The 23337-nt window shown below is 46.0% G+C and overlaps 1 protein-coding gene and 1 long non-coding RNA gene across 4 annotated transcripts in view; one reads left to right on the top strand and one right to left on the bottom strand.

The window, feature by feature from the left end:
• LOC139609607 (NLR family CARD domain-containing protein 3-like) overlaps positions 1–5909 on the bottom strand; it is a 30346-nt gene extending 24437 nt beyond the window's left edge. Inside the window, exons 1-7 of one of the 2 annotated variants that reach the window (XM_071464445.1) lie at positions 4575–5894; positions 4227–4340; positions 2894–2972; positions 2512–2737; positions 562–2356; positions 282–455; positions 15–188 (exon numbers count right to left, since the gene is read on the bottom strand). In XM_071464445.1, the coding sequence (XP_071320546.1) occupies positions 15–188; positions 282–455; positions 562–2356; positions 2512–2737; positions 2894–2972; positions 4227–4340; positions 4575–4663 (2651 nt within the window). In that variant the 5' untranslated portion in view covers positions 4664–5894. Of the gene's footprint in view, positions 1–14; positions 189–281; positions 456–561; positions 2357–2511; positions 2738–2893; positions 2973–4226; positions 4341–4574 lie in introns of both variants that reach the window. The other variant, XM_071464444.1, reaches the window with a different exon arrangement.
• A 6878-nt stretch (positions 5910–12787) lies between these two features.
• Positions 12788–22560, top strand: LOC139609672 (uncharacterized). 2 transcript variants are annotated; one of them, XR_011685299.1, is made up of 5 exons: positions 12850–12897; positions 13118–14137; positions 20667–20840; positions 21651–21697; positions 21795–22560. It is a non-coding gene; the product is annotated as an uncharacterized lncRNA (long non-coding RNA). The 2 variants fall into 2 exon arrangements; XR_011685298.1 differs by having other exon boundaries at positions 12788–14137.
• The last annotated feature ends 777 nt before the right edge of the window (positions 22561–23337 follow it).

Genomic DNA, 23337 nt, shown 5'->3' with positions numbered 1-23337 from the left:
GTGTCTGTCCATACCTGAGAGAGTCCAGTCTCCAGTCTGGATCCTCCAGTCCAGCAGACAGCTGCTTCACTGCTGAGTCTCCTGGATGATTGTAGCTCAGGTCCAGCTCTCTCAGATGGGAGGGGTTGGATCTCAGAGCTGAGGCCAGAGAAGCACAGCCTTCCTCTGTGATCAGACAGCCTGACAGACTGCAGACACACAAAACCACACACAGGAACACTCTGTCAACACTTGGTGCTCTGTTAAACAGTCATCAGATAAACAGGTTGATGAATCCTGACCTGAGAGTTTCCAGTCTACAGTGTGGACTCATCAGTCCAGCAGACAGCAGCTTCACTCCTGAATCCTGCAGGTTGTTGTTACTCAGGTCCAGGTCTCTCAGACTAGAGGACTGGGAGCTGAGGACTGAGGACAGAGCTTCACAGCTTCTCTCTGAGAGGTTACAGTCACTCAGTCTGAAGAGATGATCATAAGGAATTAAAGAAGAGAGGAATTTATTTTCTCGCCTGTTGAACAGATAGAATTGTCTTTATATAATGATGAATAATAATCTACACTTACACAGCTTTGTTGGAGGCTTTGACCACTGGCAGCAGCCTCAGAAGAGCTTCCTCTGAAGCAGAGTATTTCTTCAGGTCAAACACGTCCAGATCTTCTTCTGATGACAGTAAGATGAAGACCAGAGCTGACCATTCAGCAGGAGACAGTTTATCTGTGGAGATACGTCCTGATCTCAGGGACTGCTGGATCTGCTCCACTAGAGAAGCATCATTCAGTTCATTCAGACAGTGGAACAGGTTGATACTTTTCTCTACAGACAGATTCTCACTGATCTTCTTCTTGATGTACTGGACTGTTTTCTGATTGGTCTGTGAACCACTTCCTGTCTGTGTCATCAGACCTCGTAGGAGAATCTGATTGGTCTGCAGTGAAAGACCCAGAAGGAAGCGGAAGAACAAGTCCAGGTGTCCATTTGGACTCTGCAAGACCTTGTCCACAGCTCTCTGGAAAAAGTCTGTTTCTGTAGATTTTCTTATTTTTACCTTCTTTGATGTTGTTTGTTCCTCTGACATTAGATTGACTCCAGAGTTGATGAAGGTCATGTGGACATGAAGAGCAGCCAGAAACTCCTGAACACTCAGATGGACGAAGCAGAACACCTTGTCCTGGTACAGCCCACTCTCCTCTGTAAAGACCTGTGTGAACACTCCTGAGTACACTGAGGCTGCTCTGATATCGATGTCACACTCTGTCAGGTCTGATTCATAGAAGATCAGGTTTCCTTTCTGCAGCTGCTCAAAAGCCAGTTTTCCCAGAGATTTGATCATCTTCCTGGTCTCTGGACTCCAGTGTGGATCTGTCTCAGCTCCTCCATCATACTTGACCTTCTTCAGTTTGGACTGAACCACCAGGAAGTGGATGTACATCTGAGTCAGGGTCTTGGGCAGCTCTCCTCCCTCTCTGGTCTTCAACACATCCTCCAGAACTGTAGCAGTGATCCAGCAGAAGACTGGGATGTGGCACATGATGTGGAGGCTTCGTGATGTCTTGATGTGGGAGATGATCCTGCTGGCCTGCTCCTCATCTCTGAGCCTCTTCCTGAAGTACTCCTCCTTCTGTGGGTCAGTGAACCCTCTGACCTCTGTCACCATGTCAACACACTCAGGAGGGATCTGATTGGCTGCTGCAGGTCGTGTGGTTATCCAGAGGCGAGCAGAGGGAAGCAGGTTCCCCCTGATGAGGTTGGTCAGCAGCACGTGCACTGAGGTGGACTCTGTCACATCAGTCAGGATCTCAGTGTTGTGGAAGTCCAGAGGAGGTCGACACTCATCCAGACCATCAAGGATGAACACAACCTGGAACTGATCAAACCTGCAGATTCCTGCTTCTTTGGTTTGAGTGAAGAAGTGATGAACAAGTTCCACCAAGCTGAACCTTTTCTCTTTCAGCACATTCAGCTCTCTGAAGGTGAAGGGAAATGTGAAGTGAATTTCCTGGTTGGCTTTGTCTTCAGCCCAGTCCAGAGTGAACTTCTGTGTTAAGACTGTTTTCCCAATGCCAGCCACTCCCTTTGTCATCACTCTTCTGATTGGTCCATCTCTTCCAGGTGAGGCTTTAAAGATGTCTTCTAGTCTGATGGTTGTTTCTGGTCTGGCTGGTTTCCTGGATGCTGTTTCAATCTGTCTGACCTCATGTTCATCATTGACCTCTCCAGCCCCTCCCTCTGTGATGTAGAGCTCTGTGTAGATCTGATTCAGAAAGGTTGGGTTTCCTGCTTTAGAGATCCCCTCAAACACACACTGGAACTTCTCCTTCAGCTCAGATTTAAGTCTATGTTGACAAACTGCAGGAGTTCCTGAATGAAGATAAAAGAAACAAGATTCAGCAAGAAAATATAACATTTTAATTCCTATAAAGAATACATATATGAACATATTTCCCTCATGTGTTGAGTCGTTAGTAAATGTCTCATTTCTGCATCATGTTGAATCTTTAGAGAAATACTCTTACTGCTCTGCAGACAGTCAGCCAGCTCCTCCTGCTTCATCCTCCTCAGGAAGTTCACCGTGATCTTCACAAATGCCTCTCTGCTGCTCCTCTGCTCTTCATCCACACTGTCCAATGCCTCCTCATCCTCCCTCTGGCTCTCTAAGCATTCTGGGTAATCTGGACCCAGAAGCTTCTGGACCTTCTTCAGCTCGTTCTTCACAAAAGTGACCATGTTCTCCTCCAGCAGCTGGAACAGAAAACTACATGAGTGACAGCATCAAACTAAAACCATGGAGCCAAACATCAGATCCATGTTGGACAGACTGACAATCCACTGGTCTAAAAGTGCAGCATGGAGATGATTGTGAGCAGATGTGAAAGTAGTTGTTGTACATGTACAGACCATAAATATGGAGTCCAGGTGTGTTTGACGCTGCTGGGCAGACTGACCACTGGGAACCTCTGAGCTCCCCTGGTCCACTCTGTGGAGGAATCATGAAGAATGAGCTCACATTATGTCTGTCCACACAGAGACAGACACAAGCTGAAGGTCCATGAAGTGATGTTTGGATGTGGACAGTGAATCAGACCACTCCCTGTAGTGGTCAAGGTTTACTAGTCCTGCTGATCCCACTGAGAATCAACAGCTCAGTCTGCAGCTGTTTGTAGCTTCCAGCTCAGTGTTTGGCTTCAGCAGTTTGGTTTATTCCCAACAGCTCTCACCAACCCTCCATACAGCTCTCCCTCCCTCACTCCACACTGCTAAAGAGCCCTGAAGCAAGGCACCTAGACCCTCCAGCTGCTCCAGTGGAGCTGCTTAGTGTCTGCTTGTGTCAGACTGGTTGTACTGGGCAGCTCCCAGTATGAAAACAAAAGTGTATGTACATGTATTTTCTCACAGCACACAGAGCTGGTCAGTCGACTGCTCATTGATGAACTTCTTCAGTCCACTTGTTGACTAGAAGTAGTTTGGTTTGACTTGACATCACATTATTCACAGCACAGGATACGGGACAAAATGCTGCGTCCTGTATTGAATCACTCGTGGGAAACCTAAAGGTAGCCTCCAAGCGGACAGGTGGTTCTTGTGCCTACTATGAAATATAATCCTGTACGTCCACCTCCCTCACTGATTTGTCAGCTGTGTGCAGGTGAGAAAGTAGGCGGGGTTTGACTTTCTCTCTTCACACAAACTATTTCTGTCACTTTTCATGTGAACAACTGAGGTCAACACTAGGGCTTCATGATATTTTAAAACTGATAATGATGTGATTTTTGTTGGGGCTTGTACCAAACAAACATGTTCCTTTATGTCTGGAGAATATGATTTGTAGGTCGGGGTGTCTCTGCAGCACCACAACACTTATGGTGCTAACGATGCACAACAACGTTGTGACACATTTTACCTTCATCAGTAAACTGCAGCTCCGGTGATTTGGATGTTGCACTTGGCCATATTGTGATTTGGATCATATTTGGATTGATTGTTCAGCCCTAGTCAACACTGTGAATGTCTTCCAGGACAGACTGTCTGAACATGGCAGACGTTATCTCCATATTTAAACCACATCACGTCTCGCCCCTCTCTATGACGGCCGCAGTTTGACCTCCACCTTCCAGTGTGGACGTTCACAACAGACAGAAACACTCTGACTTCAGACCTGGTCCAACAAAACGTTGGACCGAACTGCTTCTTTTCTACAATATCCTCAGTTTTACTGTCAGTTACAGCTTACATCTGATCAGCTGATGGACGTCCTCCTTTAAAGTTAATGCCACACTCCTTTGACCGGTCGCTCTTTAAAGACAGACAGCTGGGTTCAGGAGAGTCTGGTCTCTGCTGCTGGATCCTGAAACAACAACACAACTGATTAATGTGCATGTTGAATAAAAACTGATGAAAAATATGTTCAGTCTTTGAATAAACACAACAACTCATTTTTAGTGTGAAAAGACTTTGTGTCAGTTTGAAATTCTGACCTTTGATCAACAGATTGTCTGAAATCTAAATGATGGAGCAGTGATGTGAGTGCTGAGCTCTGACATGGAGAAGAGTCATGGACAGTTAGAGATCCTCATCTCACCTCTGAGCTCTGGTCTGGCTCTCATGGCCCCCACACAGAGTGGTTTTAGAGGGAGGGGCTCCCTCCTCTCTGTCCTCACACTGATCCATGCTGCTGGATTCACATCCACATCAGCTCACACACACTTTCTACCTTCATGTGGAGAGAAACACAAATCATTCATCTGCACATCAACTGAAATTGACATCATTTCTCCTGTAAAAATATCGGCTGCTCCTCCACTGACTGACTCTTCTTCTCTGGTTCATATCAGTGTCAGCTGTATTCAGTCAGCAGTGTGAGGAAGAGGAAGCTGCTGTACTTCTACTATCAGTCCACTAGATGGAGTCATGAAGCTGCAGTGAGGTGAAGAGCAGCCCAGCTCACACATGATGGACCAACATTGACATCCACTGACACACAGAAGGACTGAGATCAACTGATTGGATCTGACATTGATCCAACAATATGGAATCAATAATCAATGAAGGCTCAGCAAAGTCCTGAAAACAACATGACATGTTCGGTACTGATCAGTGATAGGGAGTAATAGTCAGTATTGATCAGTGATAGAGAGTATTGATCAGGCACGTGCACAGATAGACTTTTTTTTTTCTAATGTCATATCCAGGTTTTTAAATTTGGCCCGTGGCATCAGTTCTCATCTAAATGCTTCTTGTCCAACAACTGTATTTTGTTGAGTTCTGTTTCTGCGAGACACATGAGCCCCTGCCCCTCCCTCCTCAGCTCCCTCATTACAGCCTCCACAGTGACAGGTGAGAGCTCTGTGGGAACTAAGCTGTAAATTCTACAAAAAAATAAGCAGAACATCACGTTTAACTATGAACACTTTACTTAACAATTGCACATCATGAATTGACAACACACAACACTGCACTGTTCCTTTCACTTGTGCCAGTGCCCATTTCTTTCTCTCTATCTCTGGATTTTACAACACTGCTTTCTGGCACTTTGAACTCTTGTCAGAACATCACTGCCACTTTGTGACATGTCTTAGTCACTGTACATAAATTGTAACTCCTCTTACAAAGAAATAATTTCACATCTTTAATATCCAACCTTTATAATTATGGTTGAACCATATGAGTTACTGTATCAATGAATTAACGATACAATAAGCTCTCCATAGCAGCACTTCTCACTGACCTGCCTTCACTGGTGACAACCAGGTAACGAGAGTGTTGGTCATCCTACTGTTTGTCACTGTTGTGAAATTAAACTATTAAATGTGGCTCATTACAGACAGTCTAAGTCAGGCAATAGTCCTAAAATAAGTTTAACAACAAGACTAGCCAAAACATATATGGACCTATGGTCAAATGTTGACTTTATTACCTGGACATCATATAACTAAATTGTCAAACACATAAATAGAAGACAAAGACTGAGCTGTGACTTCGACTGTATTCACTGATAAAACACTCGCTAAGAGAGAAAGTTAAAAGAGACACAATATCTTTCTTATTGTATCTCTCACGCAGAGCACAGCCTCAGTCTGGATCCACTCCAGTTTTCAACTACAGATTCTACTCAGACAGTATCCAGGGCCTTTATTTACCCCCTTTTTCACTGGACGGGAAAGAAAATCCTTGTGTGGGTTGTGTGGATGAACGTTACACGGCTTAGAGAAGCTAAGAACTGAATATATTTACGTCTACCGGATGGTAAACGCTGTATGAAGTCGTGATAAATCATGGGGTGTAAAACAACTGAGCTGTTATTGACGCTGGTTGAGGCAGGCTGTTCATTAAAGTTAAAGTCATTCACGTTTGCTGGCAAGGAGTGGCTGCTTGAAGCAAAAGTTAACCAGTGGCAACGTATCGGCCAAACATTAAGTATAACTGTTTTTAAATGTATTAAGGTGAGGTGGATTCATGTTAACGTTGATGGTGAGTTTTTTTGTCCAATGTAAAACTGTGCAACAATGTGGGGGAGGGGTGGTGGTGTCTCCCTTTAATCAGGCTTATACTCTCCTGTGTTAGCCTCTCTGCATTGGCTCCCTGTAAACTCCAGGATAGAAGGATAAAATCCTCCTCCTCACCTACAAAGCCATTCATGGTCAGGCACCATCGTACCTTGGAGAGCTTATAGTTCCCTATTTTCCCAATAGGACACTTCGCTCTCTAAATGCAGGTCAACTTGTGGTTCCCAGAGTTTGTAAGAATAGAATGGGGGGCAGAGCCTTCAGCTATCAGGCTCCTCTCCTGTGGAACCAGCTCCCAGTGTGGGTTCGGGAGGCAGACCCCCTCTCTACCTTTAAGATCAGGCTTAAAACTGTCCTGTTTAGTAAAGCTTATAGTTAGGGCTGGCTCGGGTATGTCCTGACCCATCCCTTAGTTATGCTGCTATAGAGCTAGACTGCTGGGGGATTCCCATGATTCACTGGGCTCTCTCTCTATTTCTGTCTCTCTCCCTCTCTCTCTCTCTTGACTACTTTATGGCATTAACTTTGTATTTTTTTCTCTCCCGTAGTTTGTGCTTCTCCTCTCTCTCTCTCTCTCTGTCCTCATTCTGCAGGTCTCTCTGCCTCTGGAGCAGCAGGATCCAGATCCACCACTACTCATCTTTACTATTAACCACTGTTACCTGTCATTATTATTGATAACACCATTACCTACACAGCTGTTCCTGGTTTCTCTCTCTCTCTTCTCTCCTCTCTCCTCCCCCCACCCCCTCTTTTTATCTTCTCCTAAACCCAACCGGTCGAGGCAGACCCCCCCACCCTGAGCCCGGTTCTGTTGGAGGTTTCTTCCTGTTAAAAGGGAGTTTTTCCTCCCCCCTGTCGCCAAGCGCTTGCTCTTTGTGGGAACTGTTGGGTTTTTCTCTGTAACAAAGTAAGGTCTTGACCTTACCCTGTAAAGTGCCTTGAGATAATGTATATTATGATTTGGCGCTATACAAATAAAATTGAATTGAATTGAATTGAAACGCTCCTCCTGCTTTAATAAAGGAGAACTGCATGGAAAAGCCAATGAATGAAAAGCCCATCTCCTTCTCCATTCCCATAAATATATGGTCTATCATTATGGAAAATAAGAGGACTTACTCTGCTCCCCCGAGGAGTTCCATTTTCAACAACACATTTCCTTCACTGTTTTTTCCAATTCTAACTTGTATTGATCTTCTTTACAAAGTCTTTAATCCATCCATATGTTCTCCCCTTGATATCTGACTGAGAGATTTTGATGAATAATCCTTCTCCCCATATGCACGTGCACAGGTAGACCTCAGGTGATGCTCAAGCACCTGTCCTTTAGGCCTCTGACCAGATGCCAACCCTTTTTGCAAGACTTTTTAAAATTTCTTTTTCTAATTTTATATTGAAGTGATTAAATGTGGCTTGTGCCCTCAGTTCTCATCAGAAAGCTGTTGAACTGACTGACGACTCCCTCTGAGTTCTGTTTCTCCAAACCCATGAGCCCCTGCCCTTCCCTCTTCAGCTCCCCTCATCACAGCCTCAGTCTGAGAGGGAAACACTGACTGTGAGCTCACACACACAAGAATCAGGACAAACAAGCTGCTCAAGAGACACACACACACACACACACACACACACACACACACACACACACACACACACACGCGCGCACACACACACACACACAGGTTTTCCTCTCAGTGTCTCTGTGTGGACAGAAGTTCACTGTGACTCTTCTTCCCTCCACAGTCCACAGGGACAAACTGACTCAGAGACTTTGACAGTAAAATAATAATAATGTTGTGTTAACACTCACCTGCCTCAGCCTTCAGTTTCCCTCCTTCTGCTCCGTCCACTTCAAATGGAGTCTGAGCTCACTGAACACTTTCACTTTCAGCTGCTCCTCCCCTCTGCAGTTACAGGAAGTCACATGACTTTCCGGTCTAACAAGCAGCAGCAGTTGCAAATATGAAGGTCCATAGAAAACTGTCCAATCACTTGAAATAAATAACAGTTTAAAAACATGTTAAAATGATTAGATGGATACAGGTTGAAGTAGGATCAGTAAACACTTTGGACTTAATAACTACTTTTGCAAAATTAATTTAAGTTTAATATCATGTGCCACATATCTTTCACATCTGGATAATTGACCAGAGGCCACTGTTTACAACAGTATAATACTGTAACATACTGTTCAATATTCATCCCTCACATGTGAACTCACAGTTACTGAGGACGACTCTTTTAGGTTTCTTTAACCTGCAAGTCAGAGAACTTTCCAACAGTTCATAAGTCTGTTGTTTTGTATCAACCAGTGCTCTTTTTTCCTTTTTTATTGTTTGCTTGGTTTACAGGAGCTCATCGTTGGTGATTGAGGATATCAGCCAAACTCTGCAGTCGTCCTCTCTCACTGGTCACGCCTTCTTTCTCCTCTCTCTTTCTACCTGCCACTTTTGCTGTCATGCATTTCACATTTACTGCAAAAGGAAGTTGAGCCCAAATGTGACTTTGGAACACGCATATACTGCAGTTTCAGTTCCTGTAATCCTTGTGGTACAGCTTCATTTCTCCATGTAAGGGTAATGTCAGCAATATTTTTCACTCCTTTCTTCTCTTTGCTCGTGTTGTAAACAACTGACGGGTAACATCAGACTCCAAGAGTCAGGAGTAGGTTCATCATGTCATGTGACTGACAGGCATCAGCTTGAGTGCTCATTGCAAGATGACAGAGCAGGGGGAAGTAGAACTAAAACTAACTTCCCTGACTGAACATAACAGGATCACCTTAAAATCTACCTGAAAATAACATGATGATTACTTAATGTTGTATTATTTGAGCTTTGAGGTGAAATAAATTCAGTCGGGGTTGTTGTGTGTGAAATAATCAGCTGTAGCTTGTTTCATTGAGTCATTTTCTACAGGGACATTGTAGACAAAGAGACTGTCAGATGAAATCAGTGGATCTCAGTCCTGAAACAGTCGCCCATGCAGCGTGTGAGCTGGGCTGCTCTTCACTTCACTGCAGCTTCATGACTCCATCTAGTGGACTGATGGTAGAAGTACAGCAGCTGATGGCAGCTTCCTCCTCCTCGCACTGCTGTCTGACTGAATTCAGCTGACCCTGATATGAATCCAGCAGCATGGCTCAGTGTGAGGACAGAGAGGAGGGGGCCCCTCCCTCTAAAACCACTCTGTGTGGGGGCCATGAGAGCCAGACCAGAGCTCAGAGGTGAGATGAGGATCTCTAACTGTCCATGACTCTTCTCCAGGTCAGAGCTCAGCACTCACATCACTGCTCCATCATTATTCACACTTAAAGCTGTTTGTGTGCTGTGTTGAAGCCCAGAGCAGCAGCAGCAGGACACACCAGACTCTGCTGGACCTGGACCTAGACCTGGACCTGGATCCAGCTGTGGTTTAAATATGGAGACAACTTCTCCCATGTTCAGTCTCTGCTGGAGGACATTCATAGTGTCGACCTAAGTTGTTCACATGAAAAGTGACAGAAATAATCTGAGTGGAGGATGAAAAAAGAGCTGAGAGAGAAGTTCAAGCCCCGCCTACTTACTAACCTGTACACAGCCGACCAATCACTGAGGGAGGTGGGTGTTTCAGACACTGTTTGACCACCTGACAAACACCTCTGATGGAGAGAACTGTTCCCTTAAAATGCTCCTGATTAGTTTTTCAAGGGACAAACGCTGGGACTGCTTTTGGATCTGCTGACCGGGTCCACGAGGACAGACCCCAGTCAAGGTCTCAGAGCCAACAGCACAGGCGAGCCAGCAGAGAAGGTGCTACGACCCAGTTCCATGTTGTCAATGTGTGACAACATGGATGTATTATAAGAACTTGTAATAACACTATAACAAATTCTTATAGTACATCCATCACTCTCATTGCCCAAAGGCAGGATGGGAGTGACACTACTGCGCAGTCTCTATGGGCCACATAACGCGGAAGTAACCCGGAAGCCATTTTTAGATCCGGTTTGCTGTTCTTGTAACACATCCATGGTATTTATACATCCATGGTTTTCCACCCACTGCCCCCCACACACAAGCCTCCCTGGGCTCATCCTGGTTGAAGTTTAGTTTCTGTTTTAACGAACACTGAGACGCTGATTATTATCTCCACCTGAAGGTGATGTGAGGAGTTTTTTTAATGTTTTAGTCGTTAGTACCTGTAATGACCTGAGTTCCAGCAGAAACAGTGGAAGTTATCGTGTTATTATGACTCAGTAACAGTAAAGTCTGGAGCAGCTTTAACTCTGTCCGCCATGTCGGGCCCATGTTCCCGGTAGAAGCTGTGGAATGAGAGCAGAAGCAGAGAGGTTTGATGGTCAGCAGTGAAACACAGAGTCGTTATCACTGTGTTGCTCCACATGCTGATGACTGAAGGCAACTGTCATGGCTGAATCAGCCTGTGGAGGAGGCGGACATGCCCCGCTGCTCTCACGCTGTCCGAGCCCACTAAAGGCGGCCTGAGCTCGGCCGGACAGCCGCTGGAGAACAGCTGCATGTGACGTTTACTCTTCAGGACTGATGTGGACGCAGTGTTGCAGGCTGAGGGGCTGACAGGGGGTTTAAAGCTCTGTGTGATTTTCAGAAGACAATTACTGCCACATCCAATGAGTCAGAGGATCCTGGTTCTCCTCCAACTGGAGCCAGTGTCGCTTCTATTTTACCTCAATCCTGATCAATACTTACTAGTTCTCCCTATCACTGATCAATAGTGACTCTTACTCCCTATCACTGATCAATAGTGACTCTTACTCCCTATCACTGATCAATAGTGACTCTGGCTCCCTATCACTGATCAATAGTCACTCTTACTCCCTATCACTGATCAATAGTGACTCTTACTCCCTATCACTGATCAATAGTGACTCTGGCTCCCTATCACTGATCAATAGTGACTCTTACTCCCTATCACTGATCAATAGTGACTCTTGCTCCCTATCACTGATCAATAGTGACTCTTACTCCCTATCACTGATCAATACTGAACATGTCATATGTTTAGAGAGTTTACTGAGAGTTTATTTTGATGATTTATTTCTCACTCTTGGATCGATATTCAGGATCAAACTCTTCAGCAGTGGTGGAAAGTAACTGAGTCATTTCCTCAAGTACAGTTCTGAGCTTTACTTATATCCATGTTCTGCTGCTTTCTACATGTACTGCAGCTCATGGACCTGACAGGTGTAGTTACTGCTCACGCTCCAGCTGTAGGTTGTGGATTAGAAAATGATCAGAACATATAAGATGTGGTTGAAGACAAACCACATCATGTTTGTCCTTTGACTATAGGACTCAGTAACTCAGCTGAAGAAATGAATGAGAGGAGGAGCAGCTGGACCCTGTCTCTGTTTCCCTGGTAACTCATGTCTGTAGTTAGAGTCACTGAAGGAAACTTTGGAGGCAGTTATTAGGAATTTACACACACATTAACATTCAGTATTATAAATTACTAAGTATTATGAAAAAATAAGTAACTCAGAGTTGAACCAGTTATTTGATCAGCAGAAAAGTAACAGTCATCAAATGATGAACCAAATAAAGGAGAAAATACCTGTCAACCACAGTTTAACTTTCTGTGTTGGTGAAATGACTGAATGTTGTGATACAGTTTTTATAGTTTTAGGTGAAATAAATTCAGTCCCAGTTTCTGTGTGTGAAACAATCAGCTGCAGCTAGTTTCATTAAAAATGATAAATGCCGTCTCAAACCAAAGACTCTACTAAATGCAGCTGATAACATAAAATGACTTTGTCTGGAACAGAAACTTTCCTTTGACAGGGCTCAGTCAGTGGAAATGGAGTCCTCCACTTCCTGTTTCAAGAGCTGGAGCTGATGGGGAAAAACACTTGATAACTGGTGGTGTTCTGGTCTGACTCAGAGACAAGCATTTGAAATGATTCATGTCAGTATATTGATATAATCCAGAATTTTTCTTTAATGAGAATTAAAAAAAAACAAGGCCCAGAACCATAAAACCATATGACAGGTTTGACTCTTCTTTTGCAAAGAAATGCTGTTTGTTAAATAAGATCACACATGAGCTCGACATCTAAAAGCTGTAAAAATAAATTTAGCTGAGATGCCTAAACACCCAATTCAACTGAGAATCACCAAACCAGGTGAGTGAACTGAGCTGTACCTGTTAAATCACTTTTAAACCCACACACCACAAACTTGTTGTGAAGTGTCTCAGCTGTTCTCTCATCAAACCCACAGCCGACGCTGCGACGTCTGAGGAGCAGGATGAAGACTGAGTCTCAGTCTCTGTCTGCTGTCGCCCGTCACTGCTGTGAGTCAGACCGATGTGGGACTTGAATTTGTCCTGGATAAAGTTGGAGAGCAGGTGGCTGCAGTTGGCTCAGTTTAATCTCACAGATCTGTAAGATTCATTGATAATTGTTTACCAGGTCGACAGTCACTGATGACAAAGGTTTTTTACTGATCTGTGGATGCATTTTACAATCTTTCATCACTTCAACATCAACATCAGCTCAGTGCAGCAAACAAACATATCAGAGCATGTAATATGATCATCTGAGATTTTTATTCTAGGTTAAAGAGTGTGTCATTGAGCTGTAAAAATCCTCTGATGCTACCAGGGAGAAAAGATGGAGGCGTCTGTGAAGGAGCAGCTGCTGGAAGCTTTGCAGGATTTGGGAGCTAAAGAACTGGAACTCTTCCAGTGGTACCTGCAGGATGCTGAGTTACCCGATGGTTTCCCTGCCATCAAAAGGTGCTATCTGGAGGATGCAAGCAGACTGCAAACAGTGAACTTGATGGTCAACATGTACACTACTCAACATGCTATGCATGTGGCAAAGTGGATTTTAAAGAAGATCGAAGGCAATGAAGGTCAGTCCCAGGAAAAGAAAAACATGATATACATGTCCCATTATGGATAAACAACAGTATCCAATAGATTTACAAAAACCTGAAATGTATTCAAAGCTTAAGCTGTTTAATTTCTGGATGTCAGAGGATATCAAATAGAAGGCATATGCAGTGACATTGTCAATAACTAGAGATAAACTGTCAAGTTTGGCTAAGGTAGTTTTGGTACTAACGAGGAGAACCTCAGTTGTATCACTGTTGAGTTTCAGAAAGTTAGAGGACAACCAGGAGATCATTTCCAGTAGACAATCAGAGAGGGAAGATGGTGGAAGGGTGGACTTTGGATGAGAAGACATGAACAGCTGGATGTCACTGCTGTAAAAACTACAATGAAGGTTGTGGCACTGGCTCACTGACCATCTCATGTGGAACGCACATTTGAACACAGGCCATTTTTTTCTGTACATGTAGTGAGAATTCAAAATACATGAAGACAAAGTACAATTACATGTCAACTTAAACTTTCAGCTCTAACAATGTAAATTCCGAATGATCAGCTGCTCTGCATTTTGCTGTTAGTTTGCTTCGAGCTGTAGAGCAAACTGAGATCTTTGTTCCTCACTTACATGTCTCTCAGAGAGAAGCTGTGAAGCTCTGTCCTCAGTCCTCAGCTCCCAGTCCTCTAGTCTGAGAGACCTGGACCTGAGTAAGAACAACCTGCAGGATTCAGGGGTGGAGTCACTGTCTGCTGCACTGAGGAGGTCACACTGTTCACTGGAAACTCTCAGGTCAGATGAAGTTACTGTTTGTTTGAAATGACTGGAAATATCGAGTATATCAAGTCCAACACTGTTGACATCAGGGAGGGCCGTACACTTTAAACAGCTTCTCTAATGATTTTTCACATTTTTAAATATGTCAGTCCATTTGTCATATTCAACTTTATATTCTGTAGAGCACACATATATGAACTCTGGTTCAGTTATATAAATTCATTGATGATGATTTGTGATTGTCACAACCGGGCAAGGACTCTGGACGCAGGTGCAGGATGGTTTCCAAAAAGGTCTGTATTTTTAAATCAGGCTCAGCAAACAAAAAACGCTCCTGAAAAACTGGAGGGACAAAATCAAGGAACTAGAAATAAAACCAAAAGGAACAAGATACCGATTTGGTTCGGCGCTGTGGAAAGCTAGATCGTCGTGAATGAATGTCGACATAAACGACACACTGGCACAAGACAAGGGGAGACGCAGACTCTTAAACACATGGTAATAGGGGACAGGTGGAAACAATCAAACAATCAAACCAAGACACACAAGGGAGGGCAAGTGACCTGAAACGAGAGGAGAATTACTCTTTAAAAATAAAACAGGAAATGACAAGACAAGACATGGAGACAGGACAAAAAACCAACATGACCTCACCGCGGTGTGACAGAACCCCCCCCTTCTAGGGCCGACACCTGACGGACCAGGCAACTCTGGATGGCTCCTATAAAAGTCCTCAATAAGGGAAGGGTCGTCTATATAACTCCGTGGAATCCACTGTCTCTCCTCTGGACCGTACCCCTCCCAGTCCACCAAAAACTGTCTTCCCCGGCCTCTGTTGCGCACAGCTAACAGTCTCTTCACTCTATAAAGTGGACTCCCATCAGCTGCTTCCAGAGGCGGTGGGGGCTTGGTGGCCGGGACCATGGAACTCTCCTTAGCGGGCTTGACCTGACTGACGTGAAAAGTGGGGTGGACACGGAGGGTCCTGGGCAGACGGAGATGGATGGCAGCTGGACTGATGACCTTGGTGATGGGGAAAGGACCCACGAACCGCGGGGCCAGCTTCCTAGAGGGAACCTTGAGGTGAAGATCCCTGGCTGACAACCACACTCTCTGCCCGGGCCGATACTCTGGTGCGGGACGGCGTTTTTGGGCGCTGCCCTTTTGACTCTGTCCCCCTGACGGATGAGCACCTGGCGGGCAGCGGCCCAGATGTGGTGGCAGCGACGAACCAGGGCGTGGGCGGAGGGAACCGACACTTCTGGCTCCAAGGCAGAAAACACAGGAGGCTGGTACCCATAGGCACACTTGAAGGGGGAGAAACCAGTGGCCGAGGTGGGCAAAGAATTGTGGGCAAATTCCACCCAGACCAGGTAGGTGCTCCACAAAGTCGGGTTCTGGGAAACCAGGCATCGGAGGCCAGTTTCCAGCTGCTGGTTGAGGCGTTCGGTCTGGCCGTTGGCCTCTGGGTGATATCCAGACGTCAGACTCGCAGTGGCACCGATGAGTCGACAGAACTCCCTCCAGAACCGGGAAACGAATTGGGGCCCCCGGTCGGACACGACGTCCTTAGGAAACCCATGGATCCTGAAAATGTTCTGCATCATAATTACAGCAGTTTCTTTAGCTGAGGGCAGCTTGGGCAAAGCGATGAAATGTGCCATCTTGGAAAAGCGATCCACCACAGTCAGGACTGTGGTGTTACCTTTCGAGACCGGGAGTCCCGTGATGAAGTCCATTGAGATGTCTGACCACGGTCTGGAGGGGATCGGCAAAGGTTGCAGGAGTCCCATGCGTGACCCAGAGGATGACTTGTTGCGAGCACAGACCGAACAAGCCTCGATGTACTCCCGGACCCCCGCCTCCATCGAAGGCCACCAGAACCGTTGGGAGATGGCGAACATGGTTCTCCGGACTCCCGGATGGCAGGTGAGCGGCGAGGTGTGAGCCCAATGAATTACCCGTGGGCGCAATTCAACAGGGACAAACAAACGATGTTCTGGGCACCCACTGGGCGGAGGCGTCTCACCATTCGCTTGCTTCACCTCCTGTTCTATCTGCCAAGTAACCACTCCAACCACACGGTTAAGTGGGAGGATGGGTTCTGGTTCCTTGGCAACAGGCTCCGGGTCATAGACGCGTGACAGGGCGTCTGGTTTGACATTCCGGGACCCCGGCCTGTAAGACAACGTGAAGCAAAAACGGTTAAAAAACAATGCCCACCTGGCCTGGCGTGAATTTAGTCTCTTGGCCTGTCTGATATACTCAAGATTCTTGTGATCGGTCCACACAATGAACGGATGCTGGGCCCCCTCCAGCCAGTGTCTCCACTCCTCCAAGGCGACCTTGACCGCCAGCAGTTCCTGGTTGCCAACGTCATAGTTCCTTTCCGCGGAACTCAATCGCCGGGACAGAAAGGCGCAGGGATGCATCTTGCCATCCACCTCTGATCGCTGAGACAGGATCGCCCCGATCCCTACATTAGATGCATCAACTTCCACCACGAATTGACGCTGTGGATCCGGCAAGGTGAGAATGGGCGCAGAGGTGAAGCGGCGCTTGAGGGCCTGGAACGCCTCCTCCGCCTCCGGGGTCCAGATGAATCGAACCTGGGGAGAGGTCAGAGAGTGGAGAGGAGCAGCTATTGCGCTAAAGCCCCTGATAAACCGCCTGTAGAAGTTAGCAAACCCCAGGAACTGCTGAACCTTCTTGCGGCTATCCGGCGTCGGCCACTCGGCCACAGCGCTCACTTTAGCCGGATCCATCTGCACCCTTCCAGGGGCTACAATGAAGCCCAGGAAGGAGATGGTATCGGCATGGAACTCGCTCTTCTCAGCTTTGACATACAGGCGATTGTCAAGAAGACGCTTAAGGACTCGGTTAACATGTTGTTTATGAGTGTCAAGGTCTGTTGAGTAAATTAATATGTCATCCAAATAGACGTAGACAAACTGGTCGAGAAAGTCTCTGAGCACATCGTTGATCATGGCCTGAAAGACAGCAGGGGCATTAGTGAGGCCGAAAGGCATGACCAGATATTCATAGTGGCCGCTGGGAGTATTAAACCCAGTCTTCCATTCGTCCCCCTCCCTTATTCGAACTAGGTGGTAAGCGTTGCGTAGATCAAGCTTAGTAAAAACCGTGGCCTGCTGAAGCTGATCAAACACAGACGACATCAAAGGGAGTGGATAGCGATTCTTTATTGTAATGTCATTGAGGGGGCTGTAATCAATACATGGTCTTAAGGACCCATCCTTTTTGCTCACAAAAAAGAAACCGGCTCCAGCAGGTGATGAGGACGGGCAGATGAGCCCTGCCTTCAGTGACGACTCAATGTAGTCCTTCATGGCTTGACGTTCGGGCCCTGACACTGAGTACAGACGCCCCTTGGGAATGGTGGAGCCGGGGATAAGCTCGATGGCGCAATCATACGGACGATGCGGTGGAAGTGACGTGGCCTTGACCTTGTTAAAAACCTCCCTGAGATGGTGGTAGCAGGCAGGTACGGAGGTCAGATCCGGGTGCTGGGACTCTATGTCAGGAGGAACAGAAACACTGTTTATAACTGTGATAGCCTGTCCAAGAGTCTGGTCCCTCAGGCACTTCCCCTTACAGTCTTCCCCCCACCCCAGGATCTTGCCCGTAGGCCAGTCAATGTGGGGGTTGTGGCTGACGAGCCACGGATGTCCCAGTACCAGTGTGCGTGCAGGTGAGTGATACAGGTAAAAATTCATCAGTTCAGAGTGATTGTCTAAGGTAAGGGCCACCGGTTCTGTGACGTCTGTAACAGTGAACAGTTCGATACCATTCAAGGCCCTAGCCTTAATGGGTTGTGAGAGGGCCTTGGTCTTCAACCCCAACCTCTTTGCTAACTCCCAGTCCATAAGACTTTCATCAGCCCCAGAGTCAATTAAAACATCCAATTCAAGGACTGTGGTGTTGTGTGTTACCTTGACAGAGGTCAAACTACGTGGAGCAGACCCGGAAGCTGTGGATTGGCGCCTCACCCGATCTGCCTTAACCGGGCAGGCGGCTACAAGGTGTCCGGGCTCCCCACAGTAGAAGCACCGCCCCTCCTTGAGGCGGCGTTGTCGTTCCGCCTGAGTGAGCCGGGCCCTGCCCAGCTGCATGGGCTCCTCATCTCCAGCAGGAGGAAACTGCCAGCGCTGATCTGACGATGTTCGGCCAGGACCAGACCAGGGAACAGCGGGGATGTGCTGTGAGCGGTCTGGCAACCGCTGGCACCCTCTCCGGAGAGCCTCAAATTCCCGAAGGCGGTTATCAGTTCAGACCGCGAGAGCGATAAGGGAGTCCAGGTCCGGCGGCAGGTCTAGGGGCAGCAGACGCTCTTGAACGGGGGCAGCCAGCCCCTTCAGGAAGACGTCGTAGAGGGCCATGGCGTTCCACCCACTCTCCGCAGCCAAGGTCCGGAAGCGTATGGCGTAGTCACATACGGACTCTTGCCCTTGCCTCAACCCACTCAGCTCCCTCGCCTTTTCCCGTTCAGTAGAGACCGGGTCAAAGGTCTTATGAAGGGCCTCCTTGAAGTCCTGGAGGGAGCTGCAGAGCGGGGACCCCCTTGCCCACTCTGCCGTGGCCCACGCCCTCGCCCTTCCCGCCAGGTGGGAAATCATAAAAGCAATCCTGGCTCGGTCTGTGGGAAATGCGTTGGGGGAGAGTTCAAAATGCATTTCACAGTCTACAAGGAATGACTTACATTGTCCTAGTTCTCCTGAGAATCGCTCAGGAGGTGCCAGCCGGGCTCCAGCTCCGGCGTAGGCGATGGTGGGGGCGAGCGGGGGTTCGGGCGCAGCAGACACAGCCTCCGTCTTCTGAGGGTGACTGAAGAGCTGCTCCATCCGCTCGGTGAGCTGCCCTAGCTGGGCAGAAACGACAGCCTTGAAGTCCTCATGGCTATGGGCGAGGCCACTGACTCCCTGGCCCAGAGCAGCCACCTGCTCATCCTGACGGGCGAGGCGAGCTCCCTGTGCCCGAAGAGCCGCAGTTAGTTGCTCGGATCCTGCTGCGTCCATTCTGGCCAGTGTGTACTGTCACAACCGGGCAAGGACTCTGGACGCAGGTGCAGGATGGTTTCCAAAAAGGTCTTTATTTTTAAATCACGCTCAGCAAACAAAAAACGCTCCTGAAAAACTGGAGGGACAAAATCAAGGAACTAGAAATAAAACCAAAAGGAACAAGATACCGATTTGGTTCGGCGCTGTGGAAGGCTAGATCGTCGTGAATGAATGTCGACATAAACGACACACTGGCACAAGACAAGGGGAGACGCAGACTCTTAAACACATGGTAATAGGGGACAGGTGGAAACAATCAAACAATCAAACCAAGACACACAAGGGAGGGCAAGTGACCTGAAACGAGAGGAGAATTACTCTTTCAAAATAAAACAGGAAATGACAAGACAAGACATGGAGACAGGACAAAAAACCAACATGACCTCACCGCGGTGTGACAGTGATGTGGTTTGGATAATTACATGTCAGTGTTAATGACGCCAGTGAAAGCTAAATCATTCACTGACAACCTTTTTTTTCAGGACTACAACTAAATAATAGGTAATGAGAACTATGACAAAACACGTTGTATGTTTTATCAACCAATAAAAAGTAATAACTTGGAAGACAAATGGACAAATGAACTAATTAATAATACTAATGCCACTGGTTTATAATAATAGTTTGCACAGTTTTATTTGATGACCTTTATCTGTGGAATCACTGTAGTTTCTGCCTCTGTCAGTAATTTTCTCTGACGTTCTGTGAAGAAACACATTTCTGGACTGAATCTAAAGTCGGCTGAGAATTAAGCAAGAGCTTCATACATAATTACTACATCCTTAAGAGATGTGGATGTAATGTCAGCGTCACTGTCAATTGGATGTCTTTGAATGTTGCTGTCAGGAGGAATAAATAAATTCAAGATTAATGTCTGTCGTTCAGCCTCAGCTCAACCTCTCTTAGACTGAACTCATCATGGCCACTTTCTCCATCACAATGTCAATATCAAAATCACCTCTTCAGCTTATCCCAACCATGACACCTGGGCGTCATGTTTGAAGAGCAGCTCTCCTCCTCTGACCATGTTGCTTCTGTCTTGTGGTCGTGCTGCTTCGCTCTATACAACATTACTGGCCTGACCTGCCGCAGTATCGCACCCAGCTCTGGGCCCAGGACGTGATTATCTCCACCATGACCCCTGCAGATGCTCCCCTGGTGGACCTCCCTGTATTTATATAGCACTTGTACCAAAGGCACTTTACATGTTGCCTCTCATTCATCTATTCAAACTCACTGATGGCAGGGACCTACTTATGCAAGGAACCGGTGAGGTCAGGTTTTTGCCCAAGGACACTTCATGTGGACAGGGGCAGATCTGTGATCCACAGAAGAAATATCTGTTTAATGTTTTGCCCAGTTTTGAAATGCAGTGCTGTTAGTTTGTTGGGAACTGTGAAGCAAACTGAGGTTTTTGTTCCTTTTAACACAGATATTGTTTGTCCTCTTCTTCATTATTGTCTCTTCAGCCTGAGTGGCTGTGAGCTCTCAGAGAGAAGCTGTGAAGCTCTGTCCTCAGTCCTCAGCTCCCGGTCCTCTAGTCTGAGAGAGCTGGACCTGAGTAACAACAACCTGCAGGATTCAGGAGTGAGGCTGCTGTCTGCTGCCGCCGCAAGTCCACAGTGTTCACTGGGAATTCTCAGGTCAGGATTCATCAACCTGTTTAACTGATGACCATGTAAAACCTGATTTGCATTAACGAATATTCATCCAAACTGTGTAGGATTTTGTTAAACAGTCATTTCTAGACTCTGAAAATTACTTTATGTGGAGTCTGTGGAGATTTTTCATCTATTTCTATATTATTATTATCATTATTATTATTATTATTATTATTATTGTTCACCTACTGATGGTCAAGATGTTTTCCTAAATGTAGTTGTAAGTCGTCGTTCACATGTATTTAACCTCAGTGGGACAGGCGCTGCGATACAAAGAAAGAGTACCTGCACACTAAATTCACAGCTCCCTTTGTTAGCAGAGGTTTGAGCAGCAGGTCGTTACTGTTGAACTCATTTGCTCACAGTAACCAAGTAGTCTCACAGTCTTCATTTTGATAAGATACAGAAGAAGAATTTCCAACTGTTTGAGCCTCCTGCTGTTTGATCCTCTCCAACATGTGTTTCTGACTGTCTCTTGTTTAGTCTCTTCCCTGACATGTGAACATCTGTCAGATTTATTCATCTAACATATCACAGACTGTGAAACTGTGAAAGACTCTAAACTCAACATACAGGAAGGAAGCTTTAAGGATTGTGTGTCTTCACAAATGATGAAATATTTTCTCTGTATAATGACAAGATAAAGACTCCACTACCTTTCTCTCTGTGGTGACTGTACATCCATACATACAAGTCTACATCTGAAGAGAGTAATACAACCATCTGTCTTTAAAAGCAGTGTAATGTCTATGTTTGCATGCTGAATGTGAATGTGCCCCCTCCCTCTTTCAGGGTGGAGCCTGGTGGAGTCCAATGGTTGAGACGAGGTCTGAGGAAGTGTAAGTGTGTTTTTCATTTGATTCATGAAAACGAAACAAGACTCAGTCACAACGGATCAATAACTCCACCTGTGTTGCGTCTCATTGTCTCCATCAGATTCCTGTGAACTCACACTCGACACAAACACAGTGAACACAAAGCTCCAACTGTCTGACGACAACAGGAAGGTGACACACGTGGAGGAGGATCAGTCGTATCCTGATCATCCAGACAGATTTGACCACTGGCCTCAGCTGCTGTGTGGAACTGGTCTGACTGGTCGCTGTTACTGGGAGGTGGAGTGAAGTGGAAGGGTTTATATATCAGTGAGTTACAGAGGAATCAGCAGGAGAGGAAACAGAAAAGACTGTGTGTTTGGAGAGAACCATCAGTCCTGGAGACTGTACTGCTCTGATCAAGTTCACTCTGTCTGTCACAATAAGAGAGAAACATCTGTCTCCTTCTCCGTCTCCTCCTCCTCTGTCCCCAACAGACAGAGGAGAGTAGCAGTGTATGTGGACTGTCCTGCTGGCTCTCTGTCCTTCTACAGAGTCTCCTCTGACTCACTGATCCACCTCCACACCTTCAACACCACCTTCACTCAGCCTCTGTGTCCTGGGTTTGGGTTCTGGTCGTCTGGCTCCTCAGTGTCTCTGTGTTCAGTGTAGTAGAGAGAGTCTCCTCCTGTTAGAGAAACTCTCTCACTGTTGAACAGATCGTTCAGTCTGTACATGTCTCTTTCACTCACTAACATGTTTTCAGATTAATGTACTGAACAAGTTTGTTTATGAACTATTGTAAATGTTACAAATATTACAGGATATATATATTTTTGATAATCTGTCATTTATTTATCCTTTCACAATAAAAGTATCACTGTGAATGTTTGGTCTTTCTGTAAATCTCAGGACTAATCAGTTCTGAGGCTGCAGCCTGCAGACCAGGGGGCGTGGCGGCGTGATTGGGGCGTGATTGGGGCGTGATTGGGGCGTGACGTGACAATCCAGTTACACCCCCCAAGGGGCGTGGTGTAGTGATCCAGTTACACCCTCATACCTGGTCATACAGAACATGTTGAACACATTGAATTATTATACAGTCTTTATTGCATTGGTTGTTCTATTTGCATATGCATATATAGAAAGGATTTAATTTCCTATTAATATTTTATATTCCTACCCATCTATTATATTACCCCATAGTATATTTGCATTAATATCAATGTATTATAGTATATTCATCTTTCTACCCATCCATTATAATATATATTTCTAAATATTATATTTATATCCATCCACCAACAGTCTCTAATGAAGGCTGGGGACTCCAGTGCAGACTTTTAGGATTTGTCCTGCAGCTCTTTCTTTCTGAGGCTGAGGTTTCTTCTAAAAACAGAGAAAATGAAATGTGAAAGTAACGATCATACGAACCCACAGAACATTATCAAGCCACAGTTACTCATATTCACACACTGTGAACTAGGTTGCCGTTAGCTTCGGTCACATATGTTGCTACAGAAAATAATTTCAATCCTGGACCTTTCTATTAACTCTGTTTCTTTAAGGTACTTAATTAAGTGAGAGTAAATTCCCGCTGCTCCTCCTCCTAGTAGACTCCCCAGAGTGAAACTAAGTCCAGCTCTCCTCAGTGCTGCTCTGAG

The sequence above is a fragment of the Trachinotus anak genome, unplaced genomic scaffold, assembly GCF_046630095.1.
Source record: "Trachinotus anak isolate AG129_WGS33_773 ecotype Australia unplaced genomic scaffold, CSIRO_AGI_Tana_v1 ptg000026l, whole genome shotgun sequence".
In the NCBI taxonomy this organism is placed as follows: domain Eukaryota; kingdom Metazoa; phylum Chordata; class Actinopteri; order Carangiformes; family Carangidae; genus Trachinotus; species Trachinotus anak.
Note: the sequence above shows the minus strand (reverse complement) of the source record. Positions and strands in the feature narration are given on the sequence as shown.